This window comes from Heteronotia binoei, chromosome 13 (genome assembly GCF_032191835.1).
Source record: "Heteronotia binoei isolate CCM8104 ecotype False Entrance Well chromosome 13, APGP_CSIRO_Hbin_v1, whole genome shotgun sequence".
Lineage (NCBI taxonomy): Eukaryota > Metazoa > Chordata > Lepidosauria > Squamata > Gekkonidae > Heteronotia > Heteronotia binoei.
The window spans coordinates 38,987,700-39,003,215 of NC_083235.1; the positions used below are offsets into that span (position 1 = coordinate 38,987,700).

The 15,516-nt window shown below is 41.9% G+C and overlaps 1 protein-coding gene across 1 annotated transcript in view; it reads left to right on the forward strand.

The window, feature by feature from the left end:
• TRIM25 (tripartite motif containing 25) overlaps positions 1-8,574 on the forward strand; it is a 28,731-nt gene extending 20,157 nt beyond the window's left edge. Inside the window, exons 7-9 of the mRNA XM_060252277.1 lie at positions 1,323-1,349; positions 2,406-2,513; positions 4,675-8,574. Coding sequence (XP_060108260.1) covers positions 1,323-1,349; positions 2,406-2,513; positions 4,675-5,204 — 665 coding nt within the window. The 3' untranslated portion in view covers positions 5,205-8,574. The remainder of the gene's footprint in view (positions 1-1,322; positions 1,350-2,405; positions 2,514-4,674) is intronic.
• Positions 8,575-15,516: the final 6,942 nt, after the last annotated feature.

The window sequence follows — 15,516 nt, forward strand, 5'->3', positions numbered from 1 at the left end:
GACCTTGCAGAGCTGAGACCTGAGCCTGCTTGTGGGGAGGGTGGGATATAAATCCAATAAAAATAAATAAATAGAAGGCAACTTCATGTATTCGTGTGTAGATGAGATTGACAACAACCCAGAGTGAGCTTCCATGTCAGGGGGTGGCTGGGTTCAGACCTGGGTCTCCCAAGTCTTGACATCCTAACCACTACCACCACTCTGGCTCTTTAAAAGCGAAGAGGTCCGACTTTAACTTTGTGTTTTACTGAAGTCTTTGTGTGGGTGCACTTTCTGGTCAGTCGGTGGAATTCTAAAGTTCTTATATCCTCTTTGTCAAAGATATATCTACTTTATCTACTTTACCGGTGCTTAGTCTTGTTTATCATGTCAAAGCCCTTACAGTTGTCTACGATAAATATTTATTTTTAAAGGAAGGAACTACATCTAGAACATTGTAATTCCACCCTTCCTCCAGGTATCTGAGGGTATCATACACTGGTCAGTGATGAGAGCCAGCATGGGGTAGTGGATAGAGTGTTGGACTAGGATCCTGGGAGACCTGAGTTTGAATCCCCACCTCTGCCTTGGAAGCCCACTGGGTGACCTGAGGTCCATCACAAACTCTCAGCTTGCCTAGCTTGCCTCACAGGGTGGATGTTGCAAGTAAGAGGAGGAGGAGAGAACTAAATTCTAAGTTGATTTAACTGGGGAAAATAGCGGGATATAAATAGATGCAAATGCATGCATCTTCCTTACTCACAGTAGCCCTGAGAGTGTGACTTGCTCAAGGTTATGCAGCAGTCTTCAAGGCAGAGAAGGGAATTGAAACTGTGGCTGTCTGATCATATACCACACTGGCTGGCAAGCTTAAGTATTTAAAGACCCTCTCGAACAACTTTACTGCTTGATCAAAGCAAGAATTTGCTTGAAAGAGGCCTCTACCCTGAGTGGGGGCACATCATTGCCATTACATTTAATGCATGGATTTAGACCTTCCTTCATATCCTTTAAAAACAGGAGTATCGCTGAGCTTGTTCAGGGTGCATTTTCTTGCCATGGTGGCCACCACTACAAATAGAGGGTTTAGGTCAAATTCACCAGCTGAGGTGGGCCCATTGTACATTACGACTTAGAAATCAACTAGTTTTTACAACCATGCAAAATTGTGCTGCTGGTTGAAGTAAAGAACTCCTGGTAACTATTTTAATGAGTAATCCTCACAAAGCTAGTCTTTCCATCCTTAGTCATTAGCTGCACTTTGCATGTTCTGAGAGAACTGTTTAGAAAATGTTTTTCCATCTTCTTTCAGAGTAATTACATTTCCTCTTTTTGTTTTTCAGAGCAAAGAAGGCGACCTGCTAAACGCAGTAAGTTCAGTCTTGCAAAAGCCCCTTTCCTGCAAATATATGGTGCTTTTTAAATCCAAGAAACTGTTGAACCCCATTTCTGTATGGATGGGCTGGGAAGAAATTCCACTGATTTCAGCAGAATGTGCGCTGGATCAGAATTTGAGTCCAGGAGCACCTTAGAGACCAGCAAGATTTTTGGGTGAAAGCCAGAGCTGCCTTCATCAGATAGATGCTTTCACTCTGGAAATCTTGTTGGCCTTTAAGGTGCTACTGGACTTGAATCCAGCTCTTCTACTGCAGACCAGCACGGCCTGCCCTCTAAAACCCTGCAGGATCAGAAGGCTGAGCTAGCAGAACTGCTCACTCTGTGGTCTGTTGTGGAAAGAATAAGACATGAATGTACAGATTTGGGCTTTGGTTCTCACATTTCCCAGCTGTCTTGTATGTCGACTCAAGCTCCTGGTTTGTACCTTGACGGGTGATTGCAAGAGCAAACACTGTGAAGTGTTTGGAACTGTTTTGCTTGTGAGATGGTAGGAACAGAGTTCATTTTGGGAAAGTTGCTACACATTTGTAGTGTCTCTTCCCTCCTGCCACTTTGTAATATTATAACAGGGTGAAATGGCAGGTAATTAACTTCCTGCCAGTTCCAAAGCAAATCACAGTTTGATGAGCAAGCCACTAGAGGGAGTGGGAGAGGCATGCAGTGGCCTGCATACTGCTGTGAATATCTGACGAGGAATGCCTGCTGCTAGCAGAGGGGCAGAGGGGGAGGCAAATAAACCCACTTTGCTTTGAGTTCTGAACACGCCATGTCAATCATCCTGTCCTGTAGTTTGTCAACAATCTGGTGCACAGTCCTGAGTCACACGGAATGGAAATAAACCACAAGGCTTATCTTTGAATGAACTTGGTAGGCTTTTTGCCGCAAGATGCTTTTGTAGTTTTATATAAAACAGAAAATGAGTTGCCATGTTTGGTGTGCTTAGTAAAGATTTGCTTATCAACCCATTTAAAGCATGCCGTTCCCTTGTATTTGTGTCCCATGCTTTTTATTCCATTCTGTAACTATAGCACCAAGTCCTTCCCAGAGAGCACGAAGTTCCAGCAGGCCTCAAACTGGAACTCCATCAGGAACTCTGGAAACCTTTTTAACTAAATCAAGAGAGGAGCTCCTGGAATGTAAGTGACCCAGATCTTTCTATCCTGATTGCTATTGTTCCCAGCATTCCTCCACATTCTGATGCAGCCACAAAATAGAATCCAGAATGCAACTGAGCAGAGGAAAGTCATTGTTTTTCTTATTGGCTGGCATTGTGAAGAACAGATATTGCATGTTCTCCCCGCCCCCGCAAGTAGCATCAACTTTCACTTTCTGCCACAGTAGGGAATGGCACCTGTATATTCCTGTGTAGGGAAAGTAAGGCATTTTGCTTGAGGAATAGGGTTGCATTAGAGGCAGAGTTGCCAGTCGTCATCCATCAAGTTGTGTAACTCAGCTGCTGCTAACGAGGCAGCTTTAGGAGTGGATGGGTCAGTGTGTTTTCAATGCCAGTGTGCACTCATACACATCTCATCTTGAATGCAACATTACTTCTCTCTTAGTCCAAGTCCAGGTGTGGTGGGGGTGCCAGTAGGAGGAAGGCCAAGATTGGAAAGGAAGCCAGTGTGGAGTACTGGTTAGGATGCTGGGTACGCCCCCCTCTTGGACATGAAGCTCACTAGAATCAATCTTGGAGGCTTTTCAGCCTAACTGAACTCATAGGATGACGTGAACCACCATCAAGTTGTGGCCATCTTATGGCAACCCCATAGTGATTTTAAGGCAAGAGATGTACAGAGGTGGTTTGCTGTTGCCTGCCTCTGTATAGCAACCCTGGGCTTCCTTGGTGGTCTCACATCCACGTACTGACCAGGGGTGACCCTGCTTAGCTTCCGAGATCTGACAAGATTGGGCTAGCCTGGGACATCCAGGTCAGAATCATGGGGCCTTTATAAGGATAAAATGGAAGAGGGAAGCTATGCTTGCCACTCTGCGTTCCCTTGAGAAAGAGTAGGTTCTGTGGGAGGATGGTGGTAATGGATAGATGCTTCTTATTATGCTTAAACAAGCTCATCAGCAATGAATGTAAACATTGGTAGTGGGAAGACTATTAGAATGATGTGTCAGATCTCTCCTCCCTCCAGCTGGTCTTCTGCTAGTTGATTATAACAGTCTTTCTTGATACTTGTGGCTTGCAAATGGTTTTCCTGCCCTGTCATCTCTGATCCTTTTTAACTGAAGCTACCAAGGCCTGAACGTGGGACCTCTTGCATCCAAAGCTGGTGCTCTGCCACTGAGCCTAGCTTTTTCTTGTTTGCACTGATATGAGTTGGGATTGTTGTGGGAGATACCACACATATTTGAATCCTTTAAAACAATACCTGTTGTATTTATTCATCTAATAGACGGCTGTATTAATATCTCAAATGGCACCCATTCATCACAATGCTTGTTTCTTTCTTTCCAAAAGTGGCAGTTAACGTACTAAGCAAATAACAAATAATGTTTATGGAAAAGATTGCCACATTTTGTAAATTGTTTGGGGAAGAGTGTATGCACAAGTAAATTTCCTATTGATCTTCCTGTGCTTTATATATCCTTTTGAAATCATCTTCATTGATCAGCAGCCCAGAGAACCCTGAGGTAAACAGCAGACTCACATGTGTATGTGTGTTGCATAACAGAAAGGGAGCGGAGCATTAAGATTTATAGTTGAGGAAGGAGAAGAGTGATGAAGCCTACTGCTGTTCCCCCCAATATGATAGAAAGAAGATGCTTTTTGGATTGTGTGACCATATTTTCATATATTGGAGATTCTGATCTGCCATACTTGGCTTAGTATTGGATATCTTCAAAGTCTTTTATTTAGGACTTGCCTACTCCTGTACAACAAAATTTAAGTCCAGTAGCACCTTAAAACCAACCAAGTTTTATTCAAGGTATAAGCTTTCTGAAGAAGTGCGCATGCAGATGAAAGCATATATCTTGAATAAAACTTAGCTGATCTTAAAGGTGCCAGTGGACTTTGTTCTGCTTCAGACCAACATGGCTACCCACCTGAATCTATTCTTGTATGCTAACCAAATGTTGTTCTATGTTTTCATTCTCATGCTGTTGGCTTGGTTTTTGCATATGGTCTGTCAGACAAGGAATCTGAGACCCAAGTAGAAGATAGTCAGTTGCTTTCAAATAGTCAGAAATAAGATTGTCTTCTTTCTCCCTTGTACTCCTGTACTTGTCTTGCTCTGTAAACATAAGTGTTCATCTCATATTGCCCATCAATTTTTCCCCCCACTGTAGTTGCTACAAAATTCACTTTGGATTACCATACAGCGCATAACAAGGTGATTTTATCAGAACAAAACACCAAAATATCCGTGTCCGACACCCCCCAGATTTACCCCTTGCACCCTCAGCGCTTCATGTATTGCTCCCAAGTGCAAGGCTTCCAGTGTTTCAAGAGAGGGATCCATTACTGGGAAGTGGAACTGGAGCGCAACAACTTCTGTGGTGTTGGGATCTGCTATGGGACCATGGCAAGGCAGGGGGCTGAAAGCCGCCTTGGGCGTAACAGCAGCTCGTGGTGCATCGAATGGTTCAATGCCCGGATTTCAGCTTGGCATAATGACATCGAGAAGTGCCTGCCCAACACCAAAGTGAAGAAGATTGGGGTCCTGCTGAATTATGAGGGTGGATTTGTTATTTTCTTTGGGGTGAGTGAGAAAATCAGCATCCTCTACAAATTCCGAGCACAGTTTACTGAAGCTCTGTATCCTGCATTTTGGGTGTTCTCCAGCGGAACCACCATCTCAGTCTGCCAGTTGAAATGAGTGGCTGAACATACCAGCATGTGCTCATTCTGTTCATTAGCATGCTGAACCCATCTCCCTTTTATATTAGAATCTAGGCTTGTGTATCGCTTTCTTGCTGCAGTCAAAACAAAGTTATTTGGTTTTGAAACTCCCGCTGTATTTGCTGTCAGGAAAATCCAGGGCTACTGAAAACTAAGAGCATAATCTGTCAAGAACACAGGCCTCACTGAAATGTCCTTGTGGGAAATGTCCCTTTCATTGATGCTTGCCTACAGAATGCTTGATGGATTGTAGATATTGTGCACATAGCAAGTTATACTCTGGAGGAAAGCAGTGGGCCTGTTTGAGCAGAAGTTTTCTGTGCCTTCCTGATCACTCCCTTAGGGCACAGTCAGGAAGCAGAAGGTGAGATGTTTTCTGTGCATACCATTGCTGGCTGTGCATCTCACAATTCTTTGGACCATCTTTGTTGGACAGGCAGACAAAAGAGGGGCATAGATGGACATACACAGACAGATCCTTCCAGATTTTATTTAGAATCTGTTTTAATTTTTTTCAGTGACCTATAAAGGGCTTTTGTTTTCATGGATGAGAATGGGGCTGGGGCACGGAGACAGCTGTGTTTGTCTGTTCTTGTATCAAATATTGTTAATCCTAGTCTTGAAGAACGGCAAGATGGAATTTTGGAAGTTTTGCTGGGTTGAGGCTAGGCACTCTTTAAAAAAACACCTTTTGTGTTCCAGGGCACCTTGCAACTTGCAGTGCTTTTACAAAGGAACTTACAAAATGCTCTGAGAGCATCTTCATCTTAGTGCCCCTGGAGATGTGGAGAAGTTCCTTTTGCATCACATAAACCCTCCCTTAGCTCAGTTCTTTTCTTCAGAGTTACGCAGGTCTAAAGAGCTAGGGGCTGTAGAAGGCACAACATGTAGCATGCAATGGGCACAAGTTACAAGGAGGATTTTTGTTGCATTGTCATGATTTTAAAACCAGGCCTTCTACTAAAAGGGAGAGGTTTATGTAAAATGAACCACATCTGTGGTTGATTACTTGAGAAGAGGAAGTTGATTTTCTCTTCTTATTGTTTTGAGCTTTATATCTCCAATAATGTTCTGTAATTTTGAAGGGGTGCTGGCAAAAGGCTGCAGACATGCCTTCATAGTGCAGATCTTCTTCTCTCCACTGACAGTTGGTTCAGTCTCGCTTGTGTCATAAGTTGTTTCTCAAGTGAGATCTTTGGTAGCATTTGGCTATGGAACCAGATGTTTAAAGATCACTTGTATGACTCCCAAGACCTTCAGAGCACTTTACATAAGCCAGGCTTGCAGCATGTTTTTGAAGGGTCCTTCTCACCTTCTGTTTTATGCTGAAAAGGGAAGCAGTCTGGGAAGGATTCAGTGACATTGCAGGGCATCATGTTTTGATTTGAGCATGATGTAGCCTGGATCTGATAGCTGTGCACCCTCAGAATACTGAGGATCACTTTGCAGCTGCTTTTTTTGTAAAGGGGAAACAAGCTAGGGAGACATACGCAGACTTGTGTTGTCTGAATCACATAAGGAACTGGGAAGAAGTTTGACTCAAATGTGTTGATGTTCTCAAAATGCAGAGCTTCATACATCAAAACACATAATGATAATGGCTTAAGTAAAATAAAACTGGAGAGTGCTGGTAGCAGGAACATGTAAGAGCCCTGAGACTTCTGGAGAAAGCTTAAGATTAAGTAAAGAAGTACAGCAAACTGGTCTCTCTCTCAAAAAAAAGTGGGTGAAGAGAATCAAGTTAAAGGGTTCTTCTGTTGATCAAATAAGTGGTCCAGCATTAGGGTACTGTTAAGGAAGAATTATGCGTTAAAACTAGTAGTGACATCTGGAGTATGCCTTCAGTCAACTGTGTTTTTGCACTAAATGGTTTCTTGAAAATATTCCTGAAACCCAAGACACAGAAGTCACAAAGAGGTTGGGAACTGTACTATACAGTTTATCCAGATGTCACTGGGAAGACTCATGTCTAAGCTTATGAGAGCTACAAAAGATGAGAGCCCAAGTCAGAACCAAGCAGAATATAAGGTAGAAATGGGAATCGGAAGTACTGACCTGAAGTGTGGCTGTTAGGGCAAAAATCAACCTTTGATCCACCAAGAGAACTGGTGGAGGGTTAAATCTCTATGTGAAATAATTTCTTCTCCAACACAGCACATCACTCAGTATTCAGGAGCTGTGAGGTTATTTTCCCACAGTAAGCCTTGCTTAGTTGCTGTAGTTGAAGAATTTTTCCTGTCATCATGGGGAAAGATTTTTGTCTGTCTTACAGGCCTACTCCTTCCTCCAGCTCTGTCTTGTATTCTAGACACTCTTCTGACAAATTATAACAAACTAGCCACACTTTTCTGCAGATTAGAAGTAATTCCCTTATTGGATACAATGGATAGTCAACTGTAGCCAAGTTTTGTGTAGCCTAGAATATACGACAGTACTTCAGTTAGTGTTTTGAGTGCTTTGGGGCTGTTTTTTGTTTGGTTTTGTACTGAAGTCTTCTAAAATCCGTTAATGGATCTCTTAATGACTTTGAATTGATGGTTGGGTTTCCTCAGGAATCTTACTCCTTTTAGACAGATCAATGCCTTTTCTCTTAATGGTTTTTTGTCTTCAGCTTGGTTTAATGCTGATCACCAGCCAGAGGTTGATTTCAATCCAGAGAGATACTTAAGGGATAGTAATGGATCCCTGCTTAAAGTTGGGCATATTTGTCCCATTGGTTTTAGTGGAAGAGAGTCAAGTCATGTGTTAAATCCTCCTTTTGGCTGGATAGGAACCCACTGTGAACTGTTTTCAGTCTAGGTTTTCAGTCTAGGCGATATTCTTCAGGAAGGCACATCTAGTAGTCATATGTGCATGTAGTAGTTAACTCCATTAAGATGATCTTTCATAGGGATTGTGAAAAGTTTGGCAGAAAATGTAGCTCTAGGCTAGGAGATGAAAAAATTGGGAGAAGGTTTCAGCATGTGTGAATGTGCGTAACAGAAAGAAGGGAGGAAGCTAAAAAAATAAACAGTTGAATTAATGTTAACTGCTTCACTGTATAATCTTACATTTTATGTTAAATCTAAACAACACTAAGTAGCACTTCTAGTTCAGAGGAGATTTTGTTAGCTTGCTCATCTGTGGTTTTGTGTTTAAAAAGCACCGTTTGAAAACAAATAGCCACACACGATTTCTTGTCATTTGTCAACTATATGTGTAGTTCTGATCGGTTTGTAATCCAGATGTTGTCATTTGAAATGTTCAGTTTTATTCTTGTGAAGTTTCCAAAATCTTTCAACTTGTTCTTATTACATCATGCATCTCAATCTAGTGGAAAATTCAATAAAGTTTGATTGTGACGATCATCGTGGTATGATTTGTTTTTTTAAAAATGTTAATATATTGCAGGGTGGATTAATTTTAAATCATGGAGATTTAATCACTTAAGGGGGAAAGCCCAATTCAAATAATTGATTTAAATTAAACAGTCTATTTAGATATGAAATGAATATTAATTTGTCCTATAGCCATAGAACATATGGATTAAAACTGAAGGTACACTAAATTTATCTCACTATTGTTATTTTTTAAAAGTTACTGAAAATACACTGGTTGTTTTACTTGAAGATAACAAGGTGACCCCAAGCCAGGAACATCCTGAAGCTGTGACAGGTTTTTGTAAACAAGTGACAATTGGTTCTATACTACAAAGTTCTTGCCAGCATTCTTTTATGGCTTTAGTTTCTCTTTTCATTAATTATTTAAAACCTCTAGTGGCTGCCTTTTTGTCTTGCAGAACTCAAGGCAGCTTACAGTATAAATAAACATTCTAAAAAATGAAAGCAACTATTTTAAAACATAAGTAATGAGTTTTTTTCTTTAAAAAAAACTCCAAACTTTTAAAAAAACTCCCAAAAGACTCTAATTGCAAGCCATAAAAGCTAAATCAACTGATCAAAATGCAGTCCTTAACAAAACTCTTCAGTGGCTTCCTGAAAATTGACCTTGAGGGGGCCACCTGCACCTCCCTGGGAATGTTGTTCCATAATTGTGGGGCTATCATGGAAAAGGTCTGCTCTTGTGTACACACCAAATGAGTGTCTTAATTGGTGGGACAGTTAGGAGGGCATGAAGAAGATATTGGATTTATATCACGCCTTATATACTATGAATCCCAAAGTCTCAGAGTGGTCACAATCTCCTTTACCTCCTCCCCCACCCAAACAGACAGCCTGTGAGGTAGGTGAGGCTAAGAGAGCTCTTACAGCAGCTGCCCTTCAAGGACAGCTCTGTGAAAGCTGTGGATGGCCCAAGGCCATTCCAGCAGCTGCAAGTGGAGAAGTGGGGAATCAAACCTGGTTCTCCCAGATAAGAGTCCGCGCACTTAACCACTATACCGAACTGGCTCTGTCTGAGAGGACAGTTCTTCAGATATCCTGGTCCTTAGCCATGCAGAGCTCTAAAGGACAAAACCAATACCTTAAATAGAGCTTAGGAGCAGATCAGAAGCCAGTGTAATTACTGTAGTGGGGATTTATGCTGCTGATAGCTAGCCCTGACCAGCAGTCTAGCCTCAGCATTCTGCACTAGCTGCGCCTTCCAAACACTCTTTAAGAGTAGCTCCAAGAAGAGCACATTGCAGTAGTCCAGTGTAGATGTACCTAAGGCATGGATCACTGTAACTAAATCTGACTGACCCAGGAATGGAAACAGTTGACACACCAGCTAGAGCTGGATAAATGTGCTCCAAGCCACATCAATCACCTGGTTTTCTAAGTGACAGCTGTATCACGCAGCACTCCCAAGCTGCTTAGCTGATATTACAAGGGGAGCATGAGGGATTAAAACAGGTTTATATGACATATTTCTAAATTTACTTGCAAGAAGGCCTAACTGAAATTAATGGGGCTTGGTTCAAGTACATATTGGCTTGGGTCTGATGCCATCCTTCTGTTATGTGGGTCGCTGTCCTCTGCAAAAGTGGTCCCTCATCACCTTTTGCTCAGGCAGGATGTGGTCGTGTGGGAGTGGAAAGTGCCTAGTGCCAGAGGACCACTTCCTACCTCTACAACAGAGAACAGTGCTGGGCAGGCAGAACAAGGGTATACAAGGTCGCAGCTATTCAGAGGTATAGCACAGTGCAATCTGGTGCATATTTTATTCAGAAACCAGGTTCTTTTTGCCTGGGATTGTGGCTTGAGACTGATTTATTAAGCAGGAGGTCTCTGGCAGACCCTGGGAAGGAGCGCAGGAAGGGCTGCATCGGTGCTTAGTTCTCATGCCCAGGAAAATGCTGTTCACTACTCTGGGTTCAGGCAGCAATTTTTCTCCATTTTGGCCAGGGATTCTGGAGGTTTTTTTTTTCTTTTTTGGCCATCTTCTGGGCATGGAGCAGGGGGCACTGGGTGTGTGAAGGAGGAGGCATTGGTGAATTTCCTCCATTGTGCAGGGGGTTGGACTAAATGGCCCTGGAGCTCCTTTCCAACTCTGATTGTATGGTTCAAATCTCAGTAAAACCAGGAACTCACCAGAGACTGGTACTGCCATGACAGTGGAAATCACACATTACTTTCCCCATCTTCTGTGGACGCAAACAGGTCTGGAGAACAAATGTCCTGTTCTTTTAATAGAGGCTTCATGTGAAAAAATGGGCAGTTGAAGCTTTTCATGGCATTGAGGTAAAGAACACCTAATGCAGGGGTGGCCAAACTGCGGCTTGGGAGCCACATGTTGTGTGCCTTTCACACATTGTGTGCCTCTTGAAGCCCCCACTGCCCTGCTGGCTGGCTTGGAGAATGCATGTAAAGTTAGAGTTGCTTTCTTTCTACCTTTCCCTCCCCCCTCTATCTGTTTTCTTTCCAGTCTCCCTCCCTCCCTCCTTTTCAGCTCTCAAACATCTGATGTTCATATGTTGCAGCTCTCAAACATTCAATGTTTATTCTATGTGGCTCTTACATTAATCAAATTTGGCCACCCCTGATCTAGAGTGCAATATCCCATTAAGCCGGTTAAGGGGGCAGGACATTTTTTCCTCTAGGCATGCTGGTAATCCTAACTTCTCCATTTCAGCAGCAGCAGCTTTCCCTCTGTACTGATGCCAAAAGTAACCATGGTTAGTTTCAAGACCTGGTTGCACTTGCAAACTATGGATAGAAGTGGCTATTCCAGTGAGAATGTCTAGAAGCAATTATCAAAGTTTGCTTTGAAAATTCCAGTTTTACAAGAGTTTTCTTCCTTTGTGTCAAATAGGTTCAACCTTTTTTAGAATGTGCATAGCATCCTTTCCCTGCTTCCATTTCCTTCTTCCTTCCGCCCCCCCCCCAACCCCACTTCTTTCACCTCCCCTTCTCCTCTGCCTTCAATTGAGTGGTGCCTACTTCTCAAATAATCAATATGTCAGTTAAAAACATGTCATGGTGTGGTCATTGTACGGCTCCCATTCAAAGTCCATGTCATTTAGACTTTCATTGGCAGCTATTTTGTCCCATTAAGAAGTTCAAGACAGCAATTTGTGAATCCTGCTCAGCCAAGTAGAACTGTGAAAAAAGGAGTTATTTTAAAAGTCAATTAATTGTGGTCTATTGGAGCCCTCCTCATTCACTTTTTTTCAGGCCTTGTCACGGGCCCGCATCTGTCAGGTCTGTGTTTCCCAGGCTGCTATCAGATGCCGTTATATGGTAAATAATGGGTTTATTCAAGCTCTTTATTAGACTTTGTGTGGTAGACACATTTGTATATCATTTTACGGTGTAACAATTCCATTTACATAAAATATAGGCAATTATGTGAGCAAGTCCAAAAACTGTGGGAGGGAAGGAGGGATCATCCATTAAAATAATAAAAGCTAATTCAAAAGAAGGAGATAATTTAGGAGAAAATGCCAACACGAGGGATTCATGCTCCCAAAATGATTCGAGCACAGACCAATATGTGTGTGAAAAACGAAGGGGGGGTGTCACAGTTAAATGCTTTATACTCTTCCAAAAATTATTTCAGTGTTGGATAAATAGTATTTTAGCTTTTAAAACTATGCAGATTGCCAAAGAAATATGTAGATTTCATCTTTTATTGATTTGCTATGTCTATATTGCTTATTTTTACTATAACGTCTAAGACACCTTTGTATGTATTTATTGATGTTTCTTTTATTGTCTTTTTGGCTTGCTCCTATTATTGTTTTTTATTTATTTTTAATGTTTTGCTTTGCAATTTTAAAATAAAATTTGAAATTGAAAAAAAATTTAGGATAGAGGCCACATTCTATTGAAATGGGTAGGAAATCCCACTTTGAGTAGTTCTGGTTGGACTTATAATTCTCCTAAAAATTCTCATTAAGTAACCACAATCAAGTAAGAATATTTCTAAATTTAATCATTAGTTTTCTGAGCACAATTTGGCTAATGTTGTCATCCATTCCTTTTTCTCTGCAAAGGAGAACAATGCCTGAATACCCTTGAAAATTCTGCACATTTGTGTTGGAATGGATCTGGAAGCTGTTTTGCAGGTGGAGATATCTGAGAGAAGCTACCTGACTATTATTATAACATAACTCAAAGGTTTGCACAATTCCTTCACAGGCAAAACAACATGAGCATATTATCTGCCTTCCACTCAGGGTTCTTTAGAACCACTTTAAGGCATGTAGACTTCCTTGCATTTCTTTTGTTGATTTCCTAAAATGTTGAACAAGGGCTGCTTCTCAAAGGAAAATGTGAAGCTCTAAATTCTCTGCAAAAGTACAGAATTAAGAATTATCAAACTAGATGACATAGGATCTGATTTAAAACAGGATAGTATAGAAAGAGGGAGTGCCATTTAATCTCAGTGGCATATTTGGGCTGGAGGAAGTTCAGCCTAAGGACCTCTCCTCCAGCCAACAGTGGCCTCTTCTTTTGTAGGAAGAGCCCCTTAAGTTGCAAGAAAGCTGCAAACTTTTGTCACCTTAAACTCATGTCCTGTTTTCTAGGTGACTAGCTTAGTGCTGGGTTCAAACATTCAGCCAGCAGAGATAAGGTCTAATTGGAGTCCTGGATTTCTGTACACATGAAATGCAGCTCACTGTTTGACCTGAATATTTGAGTTGGGAAGCTGCTGTATAGCGCAAAAAAGCATTCTCAATGAACAAATTTGTTCAAGAAAAACATGTCCTATGTCAAGCAGGCCTTAGAGGCTGCCTCAGTGTTTCTATTTCCACTAGAGAGTCAGTATTTTTTTCTGCACCATATGAAGGCTGTTTGTGTCTGCTGCTAACCTTTGTCCACTAGCATCTCCTACACTACCTTTCAGATGTGTTAATGCGTTTCAGACACTACTGAAATGATGTGGCTGACTCATGTCAAAAGTCTGAGAAACAGTACTAAGTGAATAAAAGGTAAGCCCAACAACTTGAGTAACAACAGACTGCATGCATGGATTCATTGGGGTGTGCATTAGCTTCTAGGAGTTTACACAGATCTCCAGAATTCTAGGGACACATTGGTAAAATGGTTATCTGTAATGAACGTCTGTTAAAACAAAAAGACAGGGGCCAAGGAAGGGGTTCCCATGCCACCCACCAGTACTTCCCCTTGGTGCCCACAGCTTTTAAAAAAGTGGGTGGGACCATTGTAAGGTAGGAGTTGTTATTGGCTGCCATTATTCAAATGAAAAGGCTTTTCACTGGAGGATGAGGAAGACTGGCAGACACTTGGGCTTTCCTTAGTCAGTGTGCATTTCCATTCTTCCTTTAGGCTTCCCTTCTTCCCTGGTGGTGTGAGGAGGGAAGTATTACATATGGAATTGTTGAATCTTGTCTTTGGAATAAAATGTTGAAACGTGTGTTTGTGATATGCCGGTTGCTGCATTTTTTTTAAAGCAATGCATAGAAGCAGCCGAGTCTGAGCACATACCTGCTTTGGTTGCCCTCACCATCTGAGGCTAGACGGGTGGAAACCTGAAAAAGGGTCTTCTTGGCTGTGGCAACAAAACTTTAGCACTCTTTCCCCAGAGAGATTCATCTGCCTCCCTCTATCAGTATCTTCCACCAGCAGGTGAAGGCTTCTTTGTTTCATTTGGCATACTCCCATAATAGTTACTGGCCTTCCTCCATGGTGCTGGTATTGTTTGTTCATGTTTTATTAATAATTTTAAATGTTGTTTTTAATTGTTCAAATGTAATGCTCACCAACCTGGGGCCCCTGATCAGGTGGAAGAGTACTGTGGAATCTAACAGTAGCACCCTCTGTTCACAGCCAGCTGTTGAAAGGGATAGTTTAGTCACTCAAAAGCTCATTAAAGATTCTTAATGGGGGCTAGGAGGGAGGGGAGATAGCTTTGCATGATTTCACAATACTACCTTTTCTTTGCAATCCTACCTCACTTTCAAATCAGAAGCTGAAATTTGCCATTCCGGTGGTTATGTAGACCTACTGAGAAAAGCAGCCCTGCTTCATCTTTACCTTGTAACACACAGAAAACTAAAGCAGACAATATGACGTTCCTTGTGTTGCAAGATCCCTGCCCTTGGAGACGGCATCCAATGCAGTGGAGTATGAGTGAGGAAACTTGCAATCCAGTGATGTCATGTCTATGGGTTGTTTTTTCATTACATGGGACCCCCAACTCACATAAAAGCCTCCATGTTGGGAATAATGATCTTGCCCCAGCAACCATGATTCACCAAGGATTAATTTGGGGAGCAACTGTGGCTCATTGATAGAACATCAGCTTTGCAGGGAGAAGGTCCCAAGTTCAATCCCTACCATCTCCAGTTAAAAGTGCCAGGTGCCTTAGACCCTGGAGAGCTCCTGCCAGCCTAAGTATGCAATACTGACCTTGCTGGACCAAGGGACTGACTCAGTACAAGGCAGCTTCATGGTTTTAGTTCAACAGAAGGGATAACTTTGCAGGCACAATGGAGCGAATGCATAGAAATGCTTGCTTTGTTTGAGAAAATAGTTCCCTCAAGAGCTCTGATTGAGTATTAAAGCATATGTAACAGCTGAAATCCCAGACAAAATGCGATCTACTGGAGAAGGAAATGGTAACCCACTCCAGTGTCCTTGCCAAGAAAACCCCATGGACAGTAACAAAAGGCTAAAAGATATGGTACTGAACAACAAAAAAAACATATTAGGGGGGCAGGGGGATTATGTTAAATTAAGTATGATTCCTTTCAATCCCTTTCTCAAAACACCAAAAATGTTCACCTGTTCCTTGTGAATGCAATCTTAGCAGAGCTGGGGACTTATCCAAGACATTAAAAGGAGTTTTATTTCAGGATGATGTGCTCTGTGGAACTGAGGATGCATGCATTCACTTTTAAAGGC